The 27,130-nt window shown below is 38.1% G+C and overlaps 1 protein-coding gene across 4 annotated transcripts in view; it reads left to right on the forward strand.

Annotated features, from left to right (window-relative positions):
* The first annotated feature begins 8,007 nt into the window (after positions 1-8,007).
* The window catches only part of myo7aa (myosin VIIAa), a 58,258-nt gene continuing 39,135 nt past the window's right edge, over positions 8,008-27,130 (forward strand). Inside the window, exons 1-15 of one of the 4 annotated variants that reach the window (XM_058387311.1) lie at positions 8,008-8,040; positions 14,515-14,628; positions 15,357-15,509; positions 17,163-17,180; positions 18,852-19,036; positions 20,734-20,855; positions 21,111-21,253; positions 22,488-22,601; positions 23,001-23,154; positions 24,158-24,234; positions 25,426-25,545; positions 25,770-25,912; positions 26,023-26,233; positions 26,314-26,449; positions 26,723-26,829. In XM_058387311.1, the coding sequence (XP_058243294.1) occupies positions 8,023-8,040; positions 14,515-14,628; positions 15,357-15,509; positions 17,163-17,180; positions 18,852-19,036; positions 20,734-20,855; positions 21,111-21,253; positions 22,488-22,601; positions 23,001-23,154; positions 24,158-24,234; positions 25,426-25,545; positions 25,770-25,912; positions 26,023-26,233; positions 26,314-26,449; positions 26,723-26,829 (1,815 nt within the window). In that variant the 5' untranslated portion in view covers positions 8,008-8,022. Of the gene's footprint in view, positions 8,041-12,548; positions 13,094-14,514; positions 14,629-15,356; positions 15,510-17,162; positions 17,181-18,851; positions 19,037-20,733; positions 20,856-21,110; positions 21,254-22,487; positions 22,602-23,000; positions 23,155-24,157; positions 24,235-25,425; positions 25,546-25,769; positions 25,913-26,022; positions 26,234-26,313; positions 26,450-26,722; positions 26,830-27,130 lie in introns of those variants that run through there. The other 3 variants (XM_058387309.1, XM_058387313.1, XM_058387310.1) reach the window with 3 other exon arrangements.

Here is a 27,130-nt window from a genome sequence, read left to right on the forward strand (position 1 = left end):
TGTTTGCCTTGTCATTTCGTTGTTACTCATTCTATCAGGTAACGTGTTTTAAAACCTACATTTGAAGTGCTTAAAATTAGCTTACAACTTTGTGTTTATTTACTGTATACATGTAGTAATTATTATATCATACCTAATTCATCTTATCTCAGGTATACACTAGCTGATAATTTTATTAGTAACACCTAATAACTTGAAAATGAACTTTTATAGTCGTCCAGTCAGCCAATCAGGTGACAAAAAAAATCATGAAACATCAGAAAGTGTAATCTCCGTGACTTTAACTGTGGCATGGCTGTTGGTGCCACATGGGCTGGTTTGTATATATTTTTTTAGAAATCTGGGATTTTCACACACAACGCTCTCAGTAAGCTGTGTGTGGAGATTCTGCAGGCTGAAACACCTTGCTGATGATCAGAGAGGAACGACTCCATTGGTTTGAGCTGACAGGAAGTCTATAATAACTCAAATAATCACTCGTTACAATTGTGGTGAGCAGAAAGGCATCTTGGAATACACAGTACATCAAACTTTGAGGTGGAGGAAGACCACACCAGGTTCCACTCCTGTCAAGAATCTGAGGCTGTCCAGGGGACAGACAGACTGGAAAAAGCCTGAGAGATTCCTCTCCTTGGCTGACAGGAGTGGAATGTCATGTGGTCTTCTGCAGTTGTAGCTCATCCACCTCAAGGTTCAGTGTTTGAGATGCTTTTCTGCTCACCACAGTTGTAAAGTGTGATTAGTTATTATATCCTTCCTGGCAGCTCAAATCATTCTATATACTGATATATATATATATGAGTGATTCCCAGTAGATAAGCAGTTTCTGATATAGAAGAAGCCTTTATTATCACCACACATACATTAATGTTCAGTGGAATACTTGTCTTCACATAGCCCAGCTGTGGAAATTGGGGTCAGAGCACAGGGGTAGCTATGATGGAGCAGAGTGGGTTAAGGTCCTTGCTCAACTGTCCAACAGTTGGTAGCTTGGCAATGCCTGGTCTTGAACCCTGATCAACCACCCAGAGCCTTAACCACTTGAGCCACTACTGCCCCAAACCAGCGCATCTTTTGCATTTACATTCACGTTTATGGCATTTGACAGATGCCTTTATCCAGAGTGATGTAAAAAAAGTGCCCTATCAATGATACTGGTTTGCTACAGTAGGTCACAGTCTAAGGATACCATTAGTCTAAAATAAAAACAAGAAAAAACTCGTTTGAGAATTTCAGGAAGACAGAGATCATCAGCTATCGTTTGAAAATGGTTATGAGCTTATGATCTGTATCTGCATGATTTTTCTGCATTGCACTACTGCCGCATCAAACTCAATCAAAAATAATAAAACAAAACTTAGCTATATATAAATATAAAATTGTTATTAATGAGAATAGCTCAATCCTCCAACTGTTCCATTGTATCTCCAGCCTTTGTGTCCTTTTAAAGTTGGGGCTCTTGATTTATTAATGAACTTATCTACTTTTACAATGAACACATTGTTTATTTGGCAGATTGTCACACCTACATGACCGCTTGGTACGCATAACGATTAAGAAATTGAACTGCTAATGACATTCATATTTATTGCAGTGGAGATGGAGGAAAATGCCCCTGTGTGTGTTTCCATGCCCACAATAAAAGCCAGCGATGTGTAAGTTAGTGAGGATATCTAACGCATGATGGAACCTGTGACCTTTTCCAGTACGCTGAAGAGAGACGGTGCCGATGATGTAGTTCATATTCATTTCTCTGGTTCATTTATAGGTTTTAAATCCATTTTTTGTGTGATGTTTGTCTATCAGCAAGTGCTCGAGTCAGGGGGTCAGTTTACCTCCCATGCTGCGCAGCACCCCTGCTGAGTCCCTCCTCCCTCTCAGAGGCTGACCTGCACTCTCCCTCCCTTAAGAGGGATCAGGGTTGAGAATGAAACATTGGCACAGAGTCGTCACTTCTAATTCCAGTAGTGGGTGGCAGAGGAAACATCACTTCAGAGACATAGCTTGACAGACTATAACAAAATAAACGTTCTTTATTATCAGGCGTCATCCTCGTCTACCTCTTCACTCACCTGTGTGGATGTCTACCTGACCTCAGGCAACCTGAAGAACAGAGGACCTGACTGGACCTACAGCTTACTCAGGTATGTTGCTTTGTCAGGATTAAATCTCCTTACAGTCTAAAAAAGAAAGGCTTATGAACACATATGCATTATTGATGACATGTCCACTTTGATAGACCTTGTTATGACCCTACAACAAATAAGTAGTGACCCAATGGGATAGAAATACATAGTAAAAAAAAGGTGACTGGGGTGCCATTAGACTTCAGATAATGTGATATGATCAAAATTACATAATAATTAAAAAATAGATTTTTATCTCCATTTGACTTTCTAAACAAGTAATACTCAAAGGTTGAAGTCTATAAAAACTTATGCTGGTTACTTTAGGTTTGCATAAAGCTAACAGACTTTCAAATTGGATTTGGAACCACTGATTATTTTTAAAAATAATATTCATTGCCAAGGCTAGCTAGCTGGATAATATATGTCAGGATTTGTGAGAAGATCTTAATTCATATTCATATTTATACAGAAGTCATTGGCTAAGGCTAGCTTCCTGTGTAATGGATGGATGGATGGATGGATGGATGGATGGATGGATAGATAGATAGATAGATAGATAGATAGATAGATAGATAGATAGATAGATAGATAGATAGATAAAACAGATAAAAATGCACACAAATAAGGCTATTGCAGGTAGTATGTTTTCAAAAATACATGCAAGTTGTATATAGCACATAGTGTGTAAATATAATATATATCTGTACATTAAATTGTATGTACAAACGTAAATATATCTACAAAAGAAAATATGCAGTGTATATACAGATACATATATACGGGTTCAGAGAGAGAGAGAGAGAGAGAGAGAGAGAGAGAGCACAGAATCCTGAGGCAGTGAAGTTTTAGTGAGACAATATAAGCTTATATAAACAATAAAATGTAAAGCCTAGCTAGCTGGATAATGTAAGAACAAATTTTCACTACTAACAGCTGCTAGGTATGCTCACATTCATGAATTTCTGCAATATTCATTGTAAAATATTTTTGTTTTATTTTTAAATAATCACTGCTGAGGCTACGAAGCTAGCTGGATGAAATGAGCTAACTTGTCTGGATTTCTGAGTGAACCTTAAGTCATAGTCATATTCTCATATACTGTATAATATTAGCTCCTAAGACAAGCTAACAGGTTTTCTGAAAGGATTTTTAAATGTCATTCATAAACACTAATAGTCTTTGCTGCTAGCTAGCTAGTTTGATCAAAAAGAAGTCTGTTTGATATACGAGTTACAAACAATCACACTTCCCGGGTCTGCAAACTATTTAGCTTCCTGTTCCCATTTCCCCTCACTGCGTAATTCTTGTCCAGTCAACAGTCACTTCATCCCTACAGTAAAAACTGAGATTTTGCAGTGTAATCTATGAAGAGTGGCCAATTTTTCAGCCCCAAACCTTCTGACTCTGTGAAATTTGAGACGGTTTGTTTTTCTATGAAAGGGGAGAATGTGACTGATGCAGGCTTAATTCTATACTGTCATCTCAAGGACTTTGTACCGCTAGTGGGAGCGCAGCTTTTCTCACATTGCGACACTTCTTGGGTTTAACCCCTTTTTACTGGTACACTGGCGTGCCATGCCTCTGGCAGAATGGGAAGGAATTGACTTATCAGACATTTTCAATCGGTATAAAAAAATGAATGATTTTATGGCTGCAAGTCTGATATAGAATGAGTCAGGACTCATGTTGGCTTTCAGTGTGAGATGCGTGTCTTTCCCTCTGTTGGATAACTTTACACAGAATTTTAATGGTTGAAAATAAACACCTTCACATTTTAGATGCTTATGAACAAGCACTTGGGGCATCACAGAGAGCAGAAATGGGTTTGATTTCAACATTTACTTTGAACATAGAAACATTTGTGTGAAGAAAGTTTTTTGGAACTTTCCTGTCAATATATTGCCCCTTATTTCAGGCGAGATACACTGATCAGGCATAACATTATGACCACCCGACTAATATTGTGTTAGTTCCCTTTTGCTGCCCAAACAGCCCTGACCCGTCGAGGCATGGACTCCACTAGATCCCTGAAGGTGTGCTGTGGTATCTGGCACCAAGATGTTAGCAGCAGATCCTTTAAGTCCTGTAAGTTGTGAGGTGGGGCCTCTATGGGTCCCACTTGCAACTTATAGGATATAAAGGATACCTACAGTTAATGGACTTACAGGACTTTAGGACCACTTTTGATTGATACTGACCACTGCAGACCGGGAACACCCCACAAGAGCTGCAGTTTTGGAGATGCTCTGATCCAGTCTTCTAGCCATCATAATTTGGCCCTGGTCAAACTCGCTCAAATCCTTATGCTTACCCATTTTTCCTGCTTCTAACACATCAACTTTGATTGTTATTTACTTCACCTCTCAGTGCTCATAATGTTATGCCTGGTCAGTGTATGTATTCTGACTTGTTGGGAACATTAGACTACAAAAAAAGTTGAAATTCCATTTTTTACTTCTGGTTAGAACAGAGTTAAGAGCCCTGAACAGCATATGATTCTTAGCTGATTGATATTTAATGTATTGAGTCTATGCTACACAATTTTTGGCTAAGCATAGCACTGGTAGAGGTTAATATTTTGTCTAGAACTTTTGTGGCTCATCTCTGTATTTCTTCATACTTTGTATGAATCTGGCCATTCGATTTAAATGATACCTTCACCCCTGCCTGCGGATGTCGTTGGGTGATGTTACTGAATGTTGTTTTTTAGGTTTTCTTCACAGCTCTCGCAATATTTGTCATCATATGTTATTGTTTCTCTAGGGCCGACCTGTTCGATGTCTGGTTGCTTCTTCAGACTGTTCCAAATTGCTGTATCGACTATGCCCTGTGCGTGTGCGGTGTGTCTGATCAATTTTTTACTTAGCTTCAAAATGGCTTGCTTGACTTTATGGACTTAGTCACAGTTCTCAGACGCAGTAGGTATATTAAATTGCACTGTAGAGTGACTGATTGAGGTCAGGCAGAGCAGTAGGGTTGGGACTGATTTGTATTCCTACACAGGTAGCAGCTTATTTAAAGCTAGAAGGTCATATAGTCTGATTAGCACAATTATTATTTTTACCCTAAATACAGTCCATCAGTCAGGTTTAGTCATAAATTTGTGCTGATACCCTTAATCAAGCTATAATAAGTAATAAAAATATTCTATTTTTAGTCTATTTTAACCAAAACCTTTTATTTATTTAACTCATTATTCATTCCTTCATTTAATTGCTTTGAATGACATGTAACCGAGGCAGGGGCCGTTCTGTGTGGAGTTGTTCTCCACATGCATGTTCTCCCTGTGCCTGTGTGGGTTTACTCCAGGTACTCTGGTTTCCTCCCACAGTCCAAAAACATGTACTTGATTCACAAATCACAGTTTGGCCCTTGTCAAATCTTTACGCTTGCCCATTTTTCCTGCTTCTAACACATCAACTTTGAGGACAAAATGTTCACTTGCTGCCTAATATATCCCACCCACTAACAGGTGCCATGATGAGGACATAATCAGTCTTATTCAGTTCACCTGTCAGTGGTCATAATGTTATGGCTGATCGGTGTACATGTACAGTATGGGATGGATGTATATATATTTATGTTACACGCCACAAATAGTTGACATCCACAACAATGAGATAGGCTCCGGCTCGACCACGATCCTGACTAAGATAAAGCAGTTACTGAAGATAAATGAATGAATGACATACATGTAAAGTCAAAAGCCTTTGTGTATATTAGTCTGTGGTGTCACACATTTCTAACAATTGTATATCTTCTGTTTCTTATATGTCTACAGAATTCAGACTACGTTTTCTCTTGCCGCTTAAACCAAGTCCACTTACTTATAACAATTATTAACTACTTAAAAACATGCTGCTTTACCATTTCAGGTCTGTCAGCGTTTTTTAAGCTCCTCATATTTTTTGCCTTTCTCTGCACTCAGCTGATAGACTGAAGCCAGACTAGAGCAAATGTAAGTACGTTATGCATCAATTCACATAGAAAGTATATGCAATCAGTAGCTTTGTGGTATGTGTTGATCTGCTAAAATCTGAAATCCAAATCAATACACCTAATGCACAGGGATGTTAGTGCTGTGTGATGTGTTCCTATGGTTTTGTCTTTGTATTTAGTGCAAATGAACAACACATATTAAACAATGTGCTTTAGGTGCTGTGCAGTTTATTCTGTGTCGCTCTGGTCTGCACTCTGTGGCCTTTATGTCCAACTCTCTTGGCTTAATTAGACACTGAAATATTAATGACGGTGAGCATGGCTCCTCATTTAGCCTGCTCACCCCTGCGTGTCCACGCCACATTAACTGCCTGGACTTTACAAGGAACCAGAAGATGGGTCGTTACATTGCCTTCCCATTGGGGAAGATGTTCATTTTACATCTGCTTTGACAGAAAGAGAATAGGATACCGGCTCTAGAATGCTTGCGTAGGTTTTGCGTCAGAAATCCGAGAATAGCTTCGTTCAAAGATCATCTTGACCTTTTGATTCTTTAAGTGAAAGATTTAATTTCTGTAAAAATGACACAGCAGACCTATCAAACCCCAGTGTGCCAGAGTGGACCGTTTCCTTTTAAACTCCTCTATAAAGTACAGATTTATAGGAAGAATCACTAGTAATGGAAACTAATAAAAAGGATGATTTTAAGAAAAAGCACAACAGTACAGCAGAGCCGACTCAGTCTTTTAGTAAGGGTCTTATTACAGTTAATTCAGTTTACTGAGTGACATTATAAGTCAAGTAAGAAACAATCAGGCATTCAGCTAGGAAAGAGTCAGTCTATCCCTTTGTTTTTTGGAGTTTGTATGGATGAACCAAGCAAGCTAGCAAAGTCACAAAAACAGACAAAACAGAAATGAATTTTGTTGATTTTACCCCAGCAAGATGTATCATATATCTAGATATTACACAAAAAAAAACATATAATTACTTCATACATAAAAAGTAATGTTACTATATACCTTACTAACTACTGTACAAGCCAGCATTGCTAGCCAAATACAGCTTGCTTATGTAGCTAGCTAGCTGCATCACTATATAAAAGTAGCAAGATCTTATTCCTAGGGCTGGAAATGAAAGTAATAACTAGCTATCTTAATTCCTAGCTTTAGCAAAAAATCAAGATGGTGTTTTTAATGATGATAGTTGAAGATTTTCTAACCCATATTTATTATTATTTGGTGGTCTGAAGTGTTTATCTAAGCTGTAGTCTTTTTCTTGCTAATGTTATATAGTGATGCAGCTAGCTACTTATTAGCTAGCAATGATTAGTACCACAGTCGCTAGTGTGATGTTTGGGCTGGTGTAACGTCATTACTTTTTACGTGCAAAGTAATTCTGCATTTTACACTATATTTTGTTGCATTTTAAGTTGGTGTGGCTTTTTATCAAGACTTTTCCTAAAGCCAGCAGGTCTAGTCTAAATGAGTTCAAGCCTGTAGACTAGACGATGTAAATATAGATGATTACATAAATCTAAGATGACGTTTTTAGCGTCTCTGGGTATACGTTATGTAGTGTAATCATTCAGAGAAAGCAGAGACTGTCTGAATGGTTTTTCCGGCTGAATAGCTGAATACAGCTTAGACCTTATGAAGATCCTCAGAGGAAATGAGCCAGACAAAGATGCTGGGAGGTGATGTCTGATCCTATCGGCTCGAATGACAAACAAGCAGCACGCAACAATAGTGTTGTGACGCCCCCTACTGAGTACACGTTTGTCCGTGTGCACATGTGCACGCCTTGTTTGAGAGTAATGATCGGTATGAAAGGGTGTGGAAAAGATCATGCATTTTTCTGTTCGTCCACTAATCTGTTCTGTTTTATACAATTCTCTTTCAGGGCCTCACATGGTTAAGTCTGATGTCCAGAAATAAACACACGGGGTACAGCCATGGTCATTCTGCAGCAGGTAAAAGACATATCTTAAATAAAATGTACTCAGTCAGGACTGTATGACTAAATCATTGCACATTTATTCAAAACCATGCCAAGTAAGTTCAATTAGACTAAAAATGGACACCGTTATGTTAGATAGCTTAAGAAGTAAACATCAGACACCAAAAAATGTGTCTAATTGACTAGATTTGGCACGACACAAATATCCGGATTAAATATTAGTACATAATGATCTTCAGTCTTCATTTGTAGGGCACTTTATAATGGCACTGAGGCAGAGATACCTCAGATAACAGTGTTGTATCGCCAGTTTTTGTGTGTAGGATATTAATTAAAGTATTCATGAGCTCCCGGAAGAGATAATGATAATACAGATGTGTGCAGTAGTGCATGAAGTTCCAATTGTTCCTAAAGCACAGGAAATATGTGAATGTTTTCCAAATTTATAAAAACCATTGGTTCCAACATATAGCGTGTAAAAGTGTGGGCCAGAAATACAGGTTCAGAATAGCAACACTCTTAGCTAATTAACTCTAAGCTGATTAGATCCTTTAAACTTAGAAGGTCCTACTCTATGTTAGTTGTGTGTGTGTGTGTGTGTGTGTGGTTTTCCTCCCAAAATGTCTGCACCTGTTCTGTGTTCACCCTTTAATTAGTTTATTGATGTACTGCTGTTTCTTGTCAAATGTTTTGTGATGCTCTAGTTTTGTACATGCTGTAGTTTAGTATATTATGCATGATGCTTAAAGCCATTCAAAGTCATATATATATATATATATATATATATATATATATATATATATATATATTAAATACATATAAAGGCATTTGGCACTGAAAGGGGCAGTATGTCATTTTTTAACCCTTATTTTGTCTGCTGGATAAATTGAAAATGTTTGGTGCTTACGCCTTGTGGATTGCCTTTTAAGGAAAAGGGGCAGAGCTTAGTTTCCCTGGTTTGGCTTGGGGGCGGAGCTTAATTCTGGGCTGGAGAAATGTAACCATAAGCCTGAAGTGAAGAAACTGAGATGTAGTGAATCATTGTGTGTGTGTGTGTTCTACATTTGTACATAGTGTTGTCACACAAGTCGCTTTAGAGATCAGGGGTCAAGGTTCGAACGCAAGGTATCATTATAAACTGAATTGTCTGTAAGGATGTACAGACAGAGGCATCCTAATGGTTTCCTCTGTGCTTATTCACTGACATGCAAATGATTTACCTGTTTATTTTAAGCCATATTATTTCTATACACATGTAAAGGCATGTTTAAATATTTATAACTATGTAATAACATCATAATTTCACTCTCTAAACAGACCTGCCTGAATTTTAGGTTTGATTTTCTAATATGAAGAGCGGAGGACATTTTCCAGGCCATTGGCTCTGATTGTTTCTGTACAGAATGCAGAGCTTAATCTCGTCAGCATTTCTGTGGGCCTAATAGCTTCGGACAATGTCTCCTTTTCATCACCAAGGCATCCCAGCCAAATGTGGGCATTTATGGGGGGGGGCAAATTACAAATAGTGGCCCGAGCTGTCCGATCTATCAGCTGATTCATCCAGCTCTCCTGTTCTCTGAAACTGGAAGGAAGAGAGAGAGGAAAATACAGTGTGTAGGAGTGAGATGTTCAAGTTCCCAGGTGATTAAACAGCTCCGAACACAGGTGTTTAGGACATTCAGATTGACGTCTACAATGACGGAGTGTGTGTTTTCACAAGGCTGGGATAGAGAAGTGCATAGACTGAGCTGCAGAAACCTGGTACAGGTAAGAATTACCTTCAGTAGGGTCTGAGTGCCTGGGTCTGCTATCACAAAAAAAACCACTGCATTAAAAACACACTGTTTTGCAGGTCCACACACCATTCATTTACAATAATTTTAATCACATCAACTTTGATAACAATCCAAAATAGATTTTCTTACATTTTTTTTTCAGAAGTGCTAAGATTTATTCTTTTTAATAAATTAGTTTCAATAAATCGTTTATATTCTTTCTCGTGTATTGCATGGAATTTACTTCAAGCAATTAATATATTTGAATAATTTTAGCAGTCTTCTGTGTATTCTAGATGAATAATAATCACAGATTTTTTTTATAAACCTTTTATAAAGCCTGTAATGAAGTGAAATGAATTTATTAGAGCAGGAACCATGGTAAATGAAATGGACTAAGTGAATAAAGTGAAACCTAACAATAGGGGGCAATCTGTTACCTTAACAGACTATATTCCACAGAGAAGGATATACTTCTACATTCTAACATCTAAGCCTAGTTGGTTTTTTTTACATGGTTATCTTAACCATTACAGACAAACTGCAGTAACTGATATATGCCCTTTGTAAATGGTTCGGTTCGGATATACTGGGTAGATTTACTCCAAATGATTTGTTTAGGAATATTACTACATAAGATCATAATCTACAGTTACAGTGAAACAGTTCAAAATGGTTTCATTATTGCATACTTGTTCACTGTTCAGCCATAACATTAAAAGCACCTGCCTAGTACTGTGTAGATCCCCTTTGTGCCATTGAAACAGCTCTGACCCTTTGAGCCAGTGACTCTACAAGACCTCTGAAGGTGTGCTGTGTATCTGGCACAAAGATGTTAGCATTAAACTCCTGTAAGTGCTGAGGTGGATACTCCATGGATCACGGTCCAGCACATAACACAGACGACTGAGGTCTTTGGACATTTAGAGGCCTGGTCAACACCTTGAATCCTGTTCCCCAAACCATTCCTGAACAATTTCTGCAGTGTATCAGGGAGCATTATCATGCTGAAAGAGGCCACTGAGTTTAGGGAATATCATTGGTGTTTTTGGTGTGCATCAATGTTTATACAGGTGTTATGTGTTAAAGTAACATCCACATGAATGCCAAGACCCAAGGTTTCCCAGCAAATCATTGACCAGAGCTTCACTCTGCCTTCACCGACTTACCTTCTTCTCATTGTGCATGCTGATGTCTACCAGTTTTCCTTCCAAGGACCTCTTTTAGTAGGTACTAACCAGTGCATACTGGATGTATGTAACACACCACAACATCTGCTGTTTTGGAGATACTCTGATCCAGATGTCTAGCCACCACAATTTGTCATTCAGATCCTTACACTTGCACATTTTTCTGCTTCCAACAACTTTGAGAAATGACTGTTCACTTGCTGTCTCATATATCCCATATATACAAGATAATCAGTTTATTTCCTTCACCTGTCAGTGGTTTTAATGTTATGGCTGATCAGAGTTTGTCGCATAAAACATATGTTAGAAACAGGTTTAAATTTGTTTTGATAAAATAAAATGTATTTTCATAAGTAGTTATTTACTTAAAATGATATTGAACTCAGCCTTGAACCTTCAGAACCTCCTGGGTTAAAATACTCATGGTAGTGGTTTAAAGTGATAGCTCAATGGGCAAGGTGTTGGTCTAATGATCAGAAGGTTGTGAGCTTGAATATGGGGCCCACCAAGCTGCTGTTGGGCCCTTGAGCAAGGCCCTTAACCTTCGATTGGTCATATATGATAAATGTAAGTCACTCTGGATAAGGATGAATGTAGAAGATACTAATAGAGTGCAATGAAAACAATGTTTGATTAGTGTAACACTTTTTCTGGTTGCTTCCTAGTGTTAATGATTTGTTATAAAATAGTAGAAAGCAGTGCAAATAATCATAAAAAGACCCTTCTATAAGCAGGAGTCAGCCTCATTGTATACATTTCCATCTCATTTCTACTGAAAACATAGTATTTGTTTGTAGACTTTGACAGCTCATGTGAGCAGCATGGTAAGTGTTTGTGTCACACCATACGAGTCTGTTAGTCTGTGATAGTGATCAACTGCACTGCCTGAATAATTTACCTCGAATTGCGAGTTCCTGAAACCGCATGGCTTTCTTAGCAGCTTGAGAGATCTATTTCCATGTTGTCCGTCTGATGGCAGAGTTCAGTCCTCACTATCAAGTCTTACATCAAGTTGATAAATGGGTTTAACACTGGGCTTGTAAACAGGTGGATTTATAGTTTTCTGCTTGATGTCTCATCTGTTCGATGACAGAGGGCAGGGTTCCTGACCCTTCAGTGGATAAAGATGTGATTTAGGGAGCGTTAAAAGCCGTAAAAGGACTCATTTGCATTTTAAAAGGATTTTTTTTTTACTTGCACAACCTTTAGAGCTAAGTGTGGCCTATTCCCAGTCTGAATATAAATCATGAAACGCATTTAAGACAGGATGTTTAGTCTAAATTTAGAAACCTCAGATTAGTTTAATAGCAGTCTTTTGCATATACCTGGGGTATAGGGAGAAGAAGAAGGAGTGATCTAACACAAAGGTTGTCTGGATGAATAATTCAGGTGCTGGTTGCTAGGATTGTGTCCACGTTGCTCCTCTCGGACGTGACAGCTGCGTCCTCGTGGTGTTGGGTTCTCCCCGTGCCTGTATTGATTTGCCTAGAGTGGATTTAGTTAATTAGAAAGCTGTATATTATCAGGGGATCCACCTCCATGCCCACTCCTCTCCTCCATCCTCACCTTTTTCACAATGTCCCAGCAGGGCAGAGAAGGAGAATCACCAAGTCTTTGACCAGTGGACACATTTTACATGGTAGAACGGGACAGAGGCAATATATAGTAGTTGAAAATGAAAGGAACTGTGAGGTCTTAGAAGCTGAAGACAAACTTTGGCTTCTTCTGATCTTTGGAGCAGTTGCTGGACACACTGTTTGTGTAAGTTAAGGAGGACAGCTAGGACTCAGCTAGGAAGTTTTTACTCCAATACAAGAGGAAGACATTGGGATTAAATGCAGGTTTCAGTTTGGGCTGCTTGCTGAATTGAAATGAACTTCACACCACACGCACCTGCTAAGGAAGTGTGTGTGTGAGCGTGTGTTATTTGGAACACTAGCCTTAACACTTCAAGACTTTTTGCCGCATGTATGGATGAGTGTTTAGACGGTGGAGGATGTATAAGCGACGGGATTATGTTGAGCTTTATGAGAAGGACCAGGCGAAGTGGGCACTGTTGAGGAATGTCAACACTGTCTTCAAACAGACCACTCTGCTACCGGTATGACCACTCCATGTGTGTGTGTGTGTGTGTGTGTGTGTGTGTGTTTAAAATATCTGTATTTATATAGGGATGTAACCAAATACGAATACATTGTTTTGAATGAACAGGTAATATATTCGAAAGAAATTCAATACAGATATGATTAGAAACATTTCATTGGGCACCTAGTTAAGACAATCTTGTGGTTTTGTTGGGATTTAATGACACACTACAAAACAGTCAGGCATGGCAAACAAAATTCATTCATTCATTCATTTATTGATCCATCCATCCATCCATCCATTCATTCATCTATCGATCCATCCATCTATCCATTCATCTATCAATCCATCCATCAGTCCATCCATTCTTTCATTTATTCATTCATTTATTCAGTCTTCTATCCATCCATCCATCCATCCATTAATTAGTTAATTCATTAATTAATTCATCCATTCATTCATTCATCCTTAGTAACTGTCTTGGTCAGGTCACAGTGGGTTCACTTGAGCTGCGAGTGATTTAATATTTGGGGAAATAAAACCATCTAAATTCATTACAAATTATAACAGGCAAGTACAAATAAAAAAAATAACAGCAGGAACAAGATTTTAAAGAGAGACTTCTGTACACACACATTTCTGTACTTCTGGACCCATTATGAATCTCAGTGATGTAGCAGTTAATGAGACTGAGAGTAATATAGGGACTAGGGAGTAATATAGGGATCTTGTATTTTTCATACAACTTCCTTTAAGCCTGATAATGTTTACTATTTATACTCTATTAGATCCTCTGCACTGCGCTGCACCCTATTACACCCATTTTAACATAATGGCAAGCAACTATTACACTAAAAATTTCATTACAGGTTTCACCTTACTCCAGCGCAGGAGCAGGATTAGGAAACAGCCATATTGAAATGCTGCATCATCACTTGATTACACTGACAAATCCAGGGAACCAATCAGAGTGCTGATGCCCTCTAACCCAAGAGTTTACCAATCTAGAGGGTCATGACCCCAAGTGGGAGTTGCTTAATGTTAAACATGGTTGTGAGAGAATCTCACAACCACTCTTTTCTTTTCTTTTTAAATATTACAGATTATTATTAGTCGTATCACTCTAATAGTCAAGAATGGATTTGTGTACTACTTTTTTCATGCTATTTATGATGTTTCACTATCCTGACATGATGTATTAGCCTAATAATACAGCAATGTTAAAGAAATTACAAATGTGGAATGTAAGGTGTGTCACAGGTCATTCATAATGTCCATTTGGGTTGTTTGGCCAAAAGGTTTTGTTCTTTTTTTCAACCCTATTGTGTGTTTGCAGCTTTGTGTGATGACATCACTGTGTTCTCATACAGTAAAAGTGCACTGTGTTAATTACTATCATGTCATGAACTTTAATAACACTTCTTGTTCCTGTTCTAGGGGGACTATGTGTGGTTGGACCTGAAGACAGGTCGAGAGTTTGAGGTCCCGATTGGTGCAGTGGTGAAGCTCTGTGACTCAGGGCAAATCCAGGTTCTAGATGATGAGGGCAATGTGAGTTATCATAACTCATAAAGCCACAGTATGACAGTGACTTCGACTCATAACATGTATTTTTAACATCTGTGATCTTAATGAAGAACATTTTGTGGATGTTTTTGCCAAAAAATATTTTGGGACACATTGCTAAGGGGTTTCTTGATGTTGATTTAGGCAAAATATATAGAAGTTCAATAAATTGTACAGAATATAGAGAATACTGGGTAGGGTATTATTGGCAGGTAATGAAGAGAAGTTGAGGAGCAAATGTCCAGGGGGTGGGGGGATAAATAAATGAAATAAAACCTTTCTAGAACTCAACATTCCTAAACTGGACTATCAAATAAAGTGAAAACAACAGGGCCAGTTCTATAAGCCATGGTATTAAAATTGTATTGGTATCTTAGTGTTTAAGGCGTTGGACTAATGCTCAGAAGGTTGTGAATTTCAATCCCAGGTCCATCAAGCTGCCACAGCTGGGCCCCTGAGCTGGGCCCTTAACCCTCAATAGCTCAGTTGTATAAAATGAAATAAAAATGTAAATTGCTCTGGATAAGGGCATCTGCTAAATGCCAGAAATGTAAATGTATTAAAATTAAGCAGAGTATTAAGATGATTAATGGTATCATCTTCCTATCTGATGCCTGATAAAAATAATTTATCCTGTATTTTAAATATTATTATAGGAATAGACTGTTCTGTTAATTAAGCCATGTTGAAGCTCTGAATCTCCTCTCTTTCAGGAACACTGGATCTCCCCCCAACATGCCACCAACATTAAGCCAATGCACCCAACCTCTATTCATGGTGTGGAGGACATGATTCGCCTGGGGGACCTGAATGAGGCTGGGATTCTGCGCAACCTTCTCATCCGTTACCGAGAACACCTCATTTATGTACGTACGCTGTTTTACTCACTGATTCACATCCTCCGTTAGCTCTAAATCAATGTTCTTTTTAATACCCGTCTTTAATACTCGTATTCTTTATTATCCTGCTGTGAAATCCCACATGTGAAAACGTTTACAGTCATTGTTTGTATTTATCTAAGGAACAGCTTGAGCTAATATAGCTAACAAGCAACAAGCTAGCAGATTAGCCTAAAGAGTACTGCTTTGCTTTAAGCTTCCTGTAACTAACATTATTTATTGCTGCATTGATTAACATGAACAAATGTTAACCTTATGTTATGTTAATAATGCTAGTTAAAATGTTAACAAAAAAATCTGCAATGTTTATTTCATATAAATAAGAAACATTATGTTCATGTTGGATTTAATTTCACTTATGATTGATATGAATGTTATGCAGATTTTTGGAAAATATTATATTTTCTGGCTCATTATATTAAAAACACATTAATCAAAATCTTAGTTACTTTCTTAAAGTAATGTATTACTTCTTGTGATGTATTAATGCTAAATTTCATGGTCTGCTTATATTAATTGATGTGTTAACTAAATGTCAAGGGTTTATACACACTAAATAATCATCTATTATTGTCTAAATACTGTACATCATAAATCACCTCAAGCTAAACATCTCATACAGTCTTGCTTACACAATTCAGGCATAACATTCTGAGCAGTGAGAGGTGAAGTGAATAACATTGATGATATCCTCATCATGGCACCTGTTAGTGGGTGGGATATATTAGGCAGCAATGTCCTCAAAGTTGATGTGTTAGAAGCAGGAAAAGTGGTCAAGCGTAAGGATTTGAATGAGTTTGACGAAGGGCCAAATTGTGATGGCTAGACCACTGGATCAGAGCATCTCCAAAACTGCAGCTCTTGTGGGGTGTTCCCGGTCTGCAGTGGTCAGTATCTATCAAAAGTGGTCCAAGGAAGGAACAGTGGTGAACTGGCGACAGGGGCTCATGCATGTGTGGAGCGAAGGCTGGCCCGTGTGATCCGATCCAACAGACGAGCTACTGTTGCTCAAATTGCTGAAGAAGTTAATGCTGGTTCTGATAGAAAGGTGACAGAATACACAGTGGATGATGGGTCAGGGCTGTTTTGGCAGCAAAAGGGGGACCAACACGATATTAGGCAGGTGATCATAATGTCATGGATGGTTGGTGTATGTAGTTTCAGCTGCTGTAAGACTGTTATCTATATAATTGAACAAAAGGACATTGCAGAGCTTAAAACACTAGCAGTGATCTTAAAGCCAGACACAATTTCTTCCTCAGCACATAATCTGGAGCATCAGACTCAGACACCTAGTAAAGTTAGAAGTGACTTAGATAAATGTTACAAGATACAAAAGGTACAAGAACAAGATGGTACAAATGGACTGAAAAAAATGTTTTTGATGATACAGATATATATTTTTGGTAATTATAAATTTCAGCCACTTCTGTCAGTTATGAAGCTATATTAGCCTCATGTTTCCAGTATAGACGTGTAAATGCTCATTTTTGTTCGAAAAAGCAACAGAACCAAAAAACTGCTCTTAATTATTATTTCTTAATCTCTGGGTCTTTGTCTGTCCTCTTTAATCGACTCCTATGGCTGTTTTTTTTCTCTCTATTCTTTTTGTCTGTGAAGACTAACTGTGGAGGCAGGGTAAGTATAGCTCTGGCCTCACGCATGGCTGCCCTCCGTTCATGTGTTTGCATTACACCGCTCCATTTCAACACGCCTGAGCCTTCCCGCTGTAATGAGACACCTATACGCTGTCACGCCGATATCTGAAAACCGAGACATCCATCCACTCTCCTCCTATTGCTCATTCCTGTTAGCTGCTGTTACTCATCCTCATGTGTAGTCATCTACATGGATGTGCTCAGCATTATGCAATATTCAGTGATGTGTGCTTCATGCATGCTTCATCTTCATCACACATTTTTATAGAGAAAGTATTCTAGTCGTGAAATGATGTGTAAGGTTTCTGATATCAGAATGACATACACTTACATTCCTGGCATCCTGGCATTACAAGAATGCTTTAAAGTCCTTATCAATTAATACATTAGCATTGATTCAGTTAGGTCACAGACTTAGGATACCATCAGCCAAATTTTTTTTTTAAATCAATATAAATACAATACATGAAACAAACAGAGAAAATAAGAGCTAGTTTAAGTGTTTTAAGAATAGGTAGGTCTTCATCCAGCATTTGAAGACAGTCAGTGACTCGGCTAGTTGGACATCTAGGGGAAGATCGTTCCACCACCTCGGTGCCAGAACGGAGAAGAGTCTAGATGTATACCTACCTTTTACCCTGAGAGATGGTGGGACCAGGCGAGCAGTGCTAGTAGATCGGAGGGATCGAAGCGCACAGCGAGGACTAATAAAAGCTAATTTTAATTGCAATAGTGTACCTTACACCCATTGTGATTCTTGGGTTGTATTCTACATTATAATACCTTTCTTAATGACACCTAGCTTGTGATTGAACTTGCTGCTGGTTTTATTTATTCAACAAACTGGTGTAACCATTGATAATTAGCTCGCTAGTTCACTAGTTTATATTCTACATTACTATAGTTTACTTAATGATTTCTAACTTAGGAGTGAATTGCTGCTGGATTGTAGTTGCCCTATAAACTATCTAATTTTACTTAACTTTTTTTTTTTTTAATTTTTTTTATTTTGCTAACTGTGCCAGCTAATAATACAGTAACTACTGTGTTATGTCAAACTGCTGCTGGAAATATTGATGTTAGCTCAGACAATTTATGCTGTATTTAGGTAGCTGATTAGCTGACTGGCTAGCAAATACATATTGTTATTATTGCTTATGCTAAGCATCAAGCTGTAGAAATGCTAAGAATAGCTAATGATACCTAGGAATGCTAAACTTCATCTGTTGAAATGGCAAAGCCCTGTACAGTATATTAGCAAAAAGAAAAGCAGGTCTTATAATTAATGTACAGATGTAGAAGAGATGACTAGAGACTGGAGGAAGACAACACTGCATGTTCAACCCATTTCATATCCATATTTTATTAGACTGCTTACAAAATAAAAGTGAGTATTTGGAATATGAAATGTGAAATCAGACGGAAGAATGTGATGCTGTGGCTGTGGGAAGAAACAGACACTTAACTCTCTCTCTCTTGCCATCAGTACTAATAGAAATAATATCTAAACATCCTGAGAAGATGAGGTCAGACATCAGATATATTGATATCATAATAAGTTCATGACAATTAAGTGTATGGATTTACACACAAATTAAACCATCCATTTCTCAGTACTGATTTTAATCATTCCACCTTTCCCCTCATTTAGACATACACAGGGTCAATACTGGTGGCAGTGAACCCATACCAGCTGCTGCCCATCTACACAGCTGACCAGATTCGCCTCTACACCAACAAGAAGATCGGAGAGATGCCTCCTCACATCTTTGCCATTGCTGACAACTGTTACTTTAACATGCAGAGGAATAACAAGGACCAGTGCTGCATCATCAGGTCAGATATGTTTCAGTAGCAGTGGCTTGTGGCCATCGGGCACAATGTCATATATAACGACATCATAATAAGTCAAAAGACTTACGTCACTTTTGTCTGATGCTATAAGCTACTATGTAGTGAATGTCTAGAGCAACGCTGTAAAAGGCTCAACAAAATAGTTATCAGTCATACAGTCTAGCTATTGCTTCTGAGCAGTGTAGCAAGTGTTTGCTGGGTTTCTGCAAAATTTCCAGCTCAAAAACCACACAAACGTCCTGTAACTAGCTCAAAACATTTGAAAAAGGAGACATTTTTTTTCTTTTTCACAGCTGTTGTGTGGGAAACAAGGTCCCCATGGTCCACACATGTTTATGATGTACAAACTCTATCTACTCTGCTTTCCTCCTCTATTTTTGCAACATATCTTTCATTAAAACTGGTTCTGTACATCATGGACACACTGTATGCACTTAAACATTGCTTTTGGAGAAATTATTTTTCCAATATATACCCCCATATTGGGGAAAGAAAATCATGATTCTGCCTACCTTGTCTTTAACCCTCCAGTCCTCTGGTTCTCCCCTGGGCAGGGGGCATCATTATACCTGCCCCAGAGTGCCTGTATTAGTGCTTGCTGCAGTTCCTGTTTCAATCACTAGGGTTAGAAATATTAACTCAAATGGCGACATGAACATTCTGACTTTCTGATTGTGTCACTCAATAGAAGTAATATGTATTTCAACAGAATTTAAATTGAAGTTGTGCTAAAAGATTTTATGCAGATTGGCCTTTGCTTTGCCCATCTGAGCTTTAGATAATGAAATTAGTGAAATTTGGGGGCCTGCATTTAAACTTTTGGCCCTTAGATACAACAAATGCTTATGAAGTCCAGAATAATAGAAAGTAAATGTTCTATAATTCCCTTTTTTTTTTTACTCCGAATCTAGTTTTCAGCCAAGACATGAATTGTGTTTGGTGTCAATAGTTTTGCACTGGAGCTTGTGGCTGTAATGTGGCTGACCATTAATAACAGTCTCGAAAACCTCACATGTCTTACTAAAATTTGCCCATATAGATACTTTAAATCTCCAGTTCTTCAGTCGTATGTAGTTTAGGTATCTATTATGTTAGCAGGACAGCCATGTTTGTGTCTCTTTGTTCCTAGTTATTCTTTTCCTATACTTTCAGAAAAACTACTGATCTGGACCATGCCTTGTTGCTGAGGTGATGAACTGAAAAGTTACACCTTTTCAATGAGTAAATATCTTTACTCTAAAAGGCGAAATTTGGTTTAGTTATGTACCGTGTGTACCTTATGCATCCTTTTAAAGGTCTATATTTCCAGTTGAAAAACACATGTTAAAGGTATAAAGGATAAAACTACAATCTCAGGGACAAGTAAAGGCACTTTTGAGCATAGACATGCCTCTTATAATCTGAAGGCGTACCTGTATAGGAAAGAAAGATGTTTTATAGATAATAACATAGTGAAACTTTATACTTCAATTTGGAAAAAAATGTGAGTGTTAGTATAGGAAGATTTAGATTTTTTAAGGAAAATTAAATATTGTTTGTTTTTGCTAATAGGCTTGTAGTTACAGTGCCAAATAAAATAAGCAAACTTTGGACAGCAACTGATGCAAACTTCTCGACTGATCAAGAGCATATGAGGATATTTTAATTTTATAACTTGACCTGTATGTTTAATTTGGCAGTGGTGAGTCTGGAGCGGGGAAAACGGAGAGCACCAAGTTGATCTTGCAGTTTCTGGCTGCCATCAGTGGGCAGCACTCCTGGATCGAACAGCAGGTGTTGGAAGCCAACCCTATCCTTGAGGGTGAGAAAAAGCAATGCTGCAATCTTTGTTGGCATATTTTTGTTTGGCATGTTTGAATGAGTTTTCTCTGTTCAGACAGACCTGATTCATTTCATCCACTCCTCAACAAGCTCTGCTTGAGGTCAACATTAGGCTGCAGGAAACACACTAAAATATTGAACGAGGAATAATGAACTTTGAAAGTCAGACTCAAAGACCTGATATGAATATAAAACACATTCAAGCAGGATGCAATGATTCTTTCTATTTCAACAGCTTTTGGGAATGCCAAGACCATCCGTAATGACAACTCGAGCCGATTTGGGAAGTACATAGATATCCATTTCAACAAGAGAGGAGCAATAGAAGGAGCCAAAATTGAGCAATACCTGCTGGAGAAGTCCAGAGTGTGTAGACAGGTATGAAAGCAAAAAAAAAAGGGGTCCGCACTCTAATGTGGTCCATGTGAGGGGTGTGTTTAATTCCATATAAGGAAATGAGGGGGTGTCTTCAAATCCATATACACCGATCAGGCATAATATTATGAGTAATGAGAGGTGAAGTGAATAATGGGCAAAATAGACAAGAGTAAGGATTTGAGCGAGTTTGACGAAAGGCCTAGGCTAGAGGACTGGATCAGAGCATCTCCAAAACTGCAGCTCTTGTGGGGTGTTCCCAGTCTGCAGTGGTCAGTATCTATCAAAATGGTCCAAGGAAGGAACGGTGGTGAACCGGCGACAGGGTCATGGGCAGCCAAGGCTCACTGATGCACATGGGGAGGGAAGGCTGGCCCATGTGATCCGATCCAACAGACGAGCTTCTATTGCTCAAATAGCTGAAGACGTTAATGGCGGATCTGATAGAAAGGTGACAGAATTTGCAGTGCATGATGGGTCAGGGCAGCAAAAGGGGAACCAACACAATATTAGGCGGGTGGTCATAATGTTATGCCTGGTCGGTGTATATAAATCACAGCGATTTTGAGATGAAGTGCCTTGAAAGCCAAACTTGGGATGTAGGTGGCTCTTGGAAATCATATGTCCTCAAGCAAGTGTGTGTGTGTGTGTTTGTGTGTGTGTGTGTGTGTGTGTGTGCTGCCCAGTTAGTCCAAATGCATTAACCAGACCGAATCTCTGAGTGGAATTTTAAATCATATTTGTAAATAATCATTAACAATATGGCTGCAAAAATCAATCATTATAATGTATCTGAGAAAACCATTACCTCTTACAGAACAATCATAAACCTGCTTTTACATGCACAGAGCAACATATCTCTTCTGGCATCTCCAAAAATATAAACTGTATTCATTTTAATAATAGACACATTTTATGGCAATTGTGAAAGACATTGCACTTTTGAAGATAGTTCCCTAGCTTACTCTGTCACATTAGATCTGATCTAGAGCTTGTCAGAATTTTCCATGGGGCGTCTGGCTTAATTCTGACTGATTATAAACTCAATCTCTGGAGTTCTGCATAAGTAATCTGAAACAAAAGAAACAAACTTAGACCCTCTTGCATACACAGTTTATTTTATTTTATTTTATTTTATTTTATTTAATAAAATGTATTATTTATTATTATTTAAAATTATTTTCTGCTCATATTATTCCAATTCAGTTGCTGATTATTGCTTTTCTCCTTTCACCAGGCCCAGGATGAGAGGAACTACCATATTTTTTATTGTATGTTGAAAGGCATGACTCCAGACCAGAAGAAGAAACTTGGCCTGGGCAAAGCAACAGATTACACCTACCTCACTATTGTAAGTGAAGATTACTGATGCTGTCCTCATTCACTGCTTTCCTCATTCACACAAACAGAAAAAACCTAGTCATACATATTTAATCACGTTATTTAATCACCCAGATGAGAATGAGTTCCCTTTGGAGCCTGGTTCCTCTCAAAGTCTCTTCCTCATATTGTCTCAGGGAGGTTTTCCTTACCATTGTCACTGGCTTGCTCATTAGGGATAAATATAAATTGATATTGAATTGAATTGGACCTCTCAGAAAACAAATGAATAGAATTTAAAGAAAAGGGCAGGTCTGGGGAACATTGACTGGAAAGGGTTTTCTACAACAAGGAAACAAACAGAAAATAATTAGAGCCAGTATTGTCTACTTAAAGACAGCTTGTTCTGTTTCCCTGCCCTTCCCTTTAGGGAAAGTGCACTGTGTGTGATGGTCGTGATGACCAGAAGGAGTATTCCAACATCCGTTCAGCCATGAAGGTACTACTGTTTACAGACACGGAGAACTGGGAGATCTCTAAACTGCTGGCCTCCATTCTGCATATGGGCAACCTCAGATATGAAGGTGAAATTGAGCTCTCTTTGCTAGAAACTGCTACTTGCAGAAGATTGATTTGTTAGATGAATCGCACTGTAAACATTTACGGCTTTGTTTCAATGAACGTATCCTTATGACTCTGAAGATATAAATATCTGCTGCTGTATTTGAGTTTACAGAACAGAAAAATTAAGGTACATTTACTGAACATACGAAGCTAAAAAAAGACACAAATTGGTGGATGACATACATACACCAAGCTCCACTGCTGGGCGATTGAGCAAGGCCCTTAACCCTCTCTGCTCCAGGGTCTCTGTATCATATAGCTGCCCTTGCACTCTGACCCCAACTTCCTCAGCTGGATGTGTGGCGATAATATTATCAAACCTGATATGATATACTAAAATACACAAAAACACTCAACTAATTATTCACTAATTGGTTATTGTTATTATCAGGCAACCAATTATTCACTAATTGCTTATTATTATTATCACTTTAGCTAACTAGATAACAATAAAAATTCCACAAATCAATCATCAGGCATTAAAAGTGCCACTAGCATCTCAGTAAATTAGAGGAACATATTAATACCTGTTCAGCAAGCAAAAATCAGACAATACATCAAAGCTGAATCCGTTTTCCTTGTTTATTATAATATTTCTTTTACTCTTTCGATCCTGAATGGATGTCTGTCACAACTGGGGTCAGACATCCTTGCTGGGACATGACGTTCAACATATCTGATCAGACATATGATGTCCGTCAAAAACGCTGAGTGAATTACTAAAACAGGATTGTCAGAGAGGTTCACAGCAGTCATATCGGTCACCTCAAACACATTACTGTCTAACTGTAATAAAAACAATAAGCTAACCCTTAACTGGAGGTTTATGAAGAATAAGTGATGTTTATAGGTTTCATTACAATGTATTGTATTACCAGGATAGAAATATTGGCAAAGATACAATGATTGATAATTTAATACATGAATTTAATGTTTTCTTTTTAAAAATGATTTTATTCCAAGCCCGCACATATGATAACCTGGATGCATGTGAGGTGGTACGTTCTGTTGAGCTTTCCATCGCTGCAAAGCTGTTAGAGGTAACGTTTACATTTATTCCATTAGATACGAAAAGATAAAGCAGTTCTATCCAATGATAATTTCCTTTCACACTTCTATTTTGTATGCTTACCTATTCCTCCTAGGCTGTTTGCAGAAATATTGTGCTTCTTACCATTTGAATGAAATGTATATCATCATAACTGATAATAATTAACACTGGCAACACTGTGCATTAACAATTAATGAACAATAACACCTGAATTAATTTGATTAAATATTTAAATATGGCCTAATCATGAGTTAAGGCATGTATTAATCATGAACTGATAAAGAGCCAAACCTTGACTATGACATGATTCTTATAAATTCGTGTGTACACCTTAAATTAATTATAATAGTTGATGTATTAATTAACATGTAGGGGCTAAACCCAATCAAACCTGCTCTATCTAAGACTAAAACACCAGAAATGAATCTTATAGTACACTGGTTTTAAATGTAAAGAGATAATAGCATCTGAGAAATGAGTAAATTATTACTGTATTAATTGTAAGAGCCCCAGATCCGAGAGCATGTACTAGCACTAGAGTGGGCTTTGGATGGAGATTGATGCAACAATTGTTTATTATTAAAAGTTTGATATTAATTAAAATGAAGTAACCCAGATAGTTGTGTAAGCGGCTGCATCTTCAATTTAATAGAGCATGTTTGATTAGTTTACTTCTACGTTATTAGAAGATTAAATTAATACTTAATTAAGGTGGTTGTTATTCTCGCTTGAATTCATAAGCATCATAGTTAAGTTTAGCTCTTTATTAGTTGTTGATTAGTTCATCCCTTATGCTCATGCTTATCATTAGCTCTTAAAGATTAATTCAGGTATTATGGCAGGATTATTCATGTTCTGTTTTGGTAAAGTGGTGTCTGCAAGTTCAGAGCCATTAGAAAGCTGAGCTCTAGAGAGCGGTATTTTAAATGTGTGCATGTGTAAAAGTCTGGTGTTTGCCAGGCTGTTGTTAGTGTAGTAGCAGGATTAAGAGAGGTTGTGTAAGTGACACTAGGTGACTGGAACACGAGGATAAGGGATGGGTTTAAGTGCCACCTATTGACAGGGAAGTGATCACACACTTCACTCAACCTGATCTTCTAGCTGGTAGAAAGTAGCAGAAAGACTCAGAACTTTATATATTGGTGTGATTTGTGTATATTTCCTTTCTTTTTACAAACAGGTTGACTCTAAGGATTTAATGAACTGCCTGACCAGTCGCACCATCATCACACGGGGAGAGACAGTGTCTACGCCTCTGAGCATGGAGCAGGCCTTGGATGTTCGAGATGCTTTTGTGAAGGTGAAGTGGGGGTTCTGTGGTTAAAGGCTCTGGGTTGCTAACCAGAAGCTCCTGCACTGCCAAGCTGCCCTTGATCAAGCCTTCAGCCTATCTGCTCCAGCAGTGCTGTATCATGGCTGACCCTGCACTTCCTCACAAGCTGGCATGCGCAAAAAGATTTTCATTGTACTGTAATGTATATGTGACAAACTCCTGTGTGTATGCTGATTTTTTCTCTTTTATAGGGAATATACGGACGTCTATTTGTATGGATTGTTGAAAAGATTAACGCAGCCATTTACAAACCTCCATCTCACGAGCCTAAAGCGGTGCGCAGGTCCATCGGCCTGCTGGACATTTTTGGCTTTGAGAATTTCACAGTAAACAGGTAGTTATTGGATCACTTTTTAAATAGTATTCATAACAATTCAATAGCAAAGTTATCCCAAAGCAGGTCATATGACAGACTTTTGTTCTTTACATTTGTTTCCGCTCTAGCTTCGAGCAGCTTTGCATCAACTTTGCCAATGAAAACCTCCAGCAGTTCTTTGTGCGACACGTCTTCAAGCTGGAGCAGGAGGAATACAACTTGGAGAACATCAACTGGCAGCACATCGAGTTTACTGACAACCAGGATGCGCTGGATATGATCGCCATCAAACCCATGAACATCATCTCACTCATCGACGAGGAGAGCAAGTTCCCCAAGGTGAGGAAAAACAGAGGAGAAGACACAAAGAAATACAGCAATACAGAGAAATGTTTAAGATTTTATTACTTATTATACAGGGCACAGACACCACCATGCTGAACAAACTAAACTCTCAACACAAGCTCAACACCAACTACATCCCACCCAAGAACAGCTACGAGACACAGTTTGGCATCCAGCACTTCGCTGGCATCGTCTACTATGAGACCAGAGGTCAGGAACAGAGGATTCAACTGCTCAGACACCTACACCCATAATAGCGTATTATTTTAATATCACACTAAAACAATACTTGCGTCATATGATGCTAAACTGCTGGGTCTGATCTCCCTCATAAGCAAGATCAACTTAATTACACCTGTAGACATACAACTACCAGAGAAAACATAATTTTTTTTTTTTACCAGTTGCTCCTAGTAACATTTTCAGATTTCACTACCACAGTGATTAGTATAATTTGCTTAAAATGTGTGGTGATGTGTGCAGGCTTTCTAGAGAAGAACAGAGACACCCTTCATGGTGACATCATTCAGCTGGTTCACTCGTCCAAGAACAAGTTCATCAAGCAGATCTTTCAAGCTGATGTAGCCATGGTAATGACATCTATCTATCTATCTATCTATCTATCTATCTATCTATCTATCTATCTATCTATCTATCTATCTATCTATCTGTCTGTCTGTCTGTCTGTCTGTCTAATTGTCTAACTGCCTGTCTATCTATCTGTCATTCTGTCTGTCTAACTCCATGTCTGCCCAGGCTATCTATCTATCTATCTATCTATCTATCTATCTATCTATCTATCTATCTATCTATCTATCTATCTGTCTGTCTGTCTGTCTGTCTGTCTGTCTGTCTATCTATCTATCTATCTATCTATCTATCTATCTATCT

Source organism: Hemibagrus wyckioides, linkage group LG04 (genome assembly GCF_019097595.1).
Source record: "Hemibagrus wyckioides isolate EC202008001 linkage group LG04, SWU_Hwy_1.0, whole genome shotgun sequence".
Taxonomy (NCBI): domain Eukaryota; kingdom Metazoa; phylum Chordata; class Actinopteri; order Siluriformes; family Bagridae; genus Hemibagrus; species Hemibagrus wyckioides.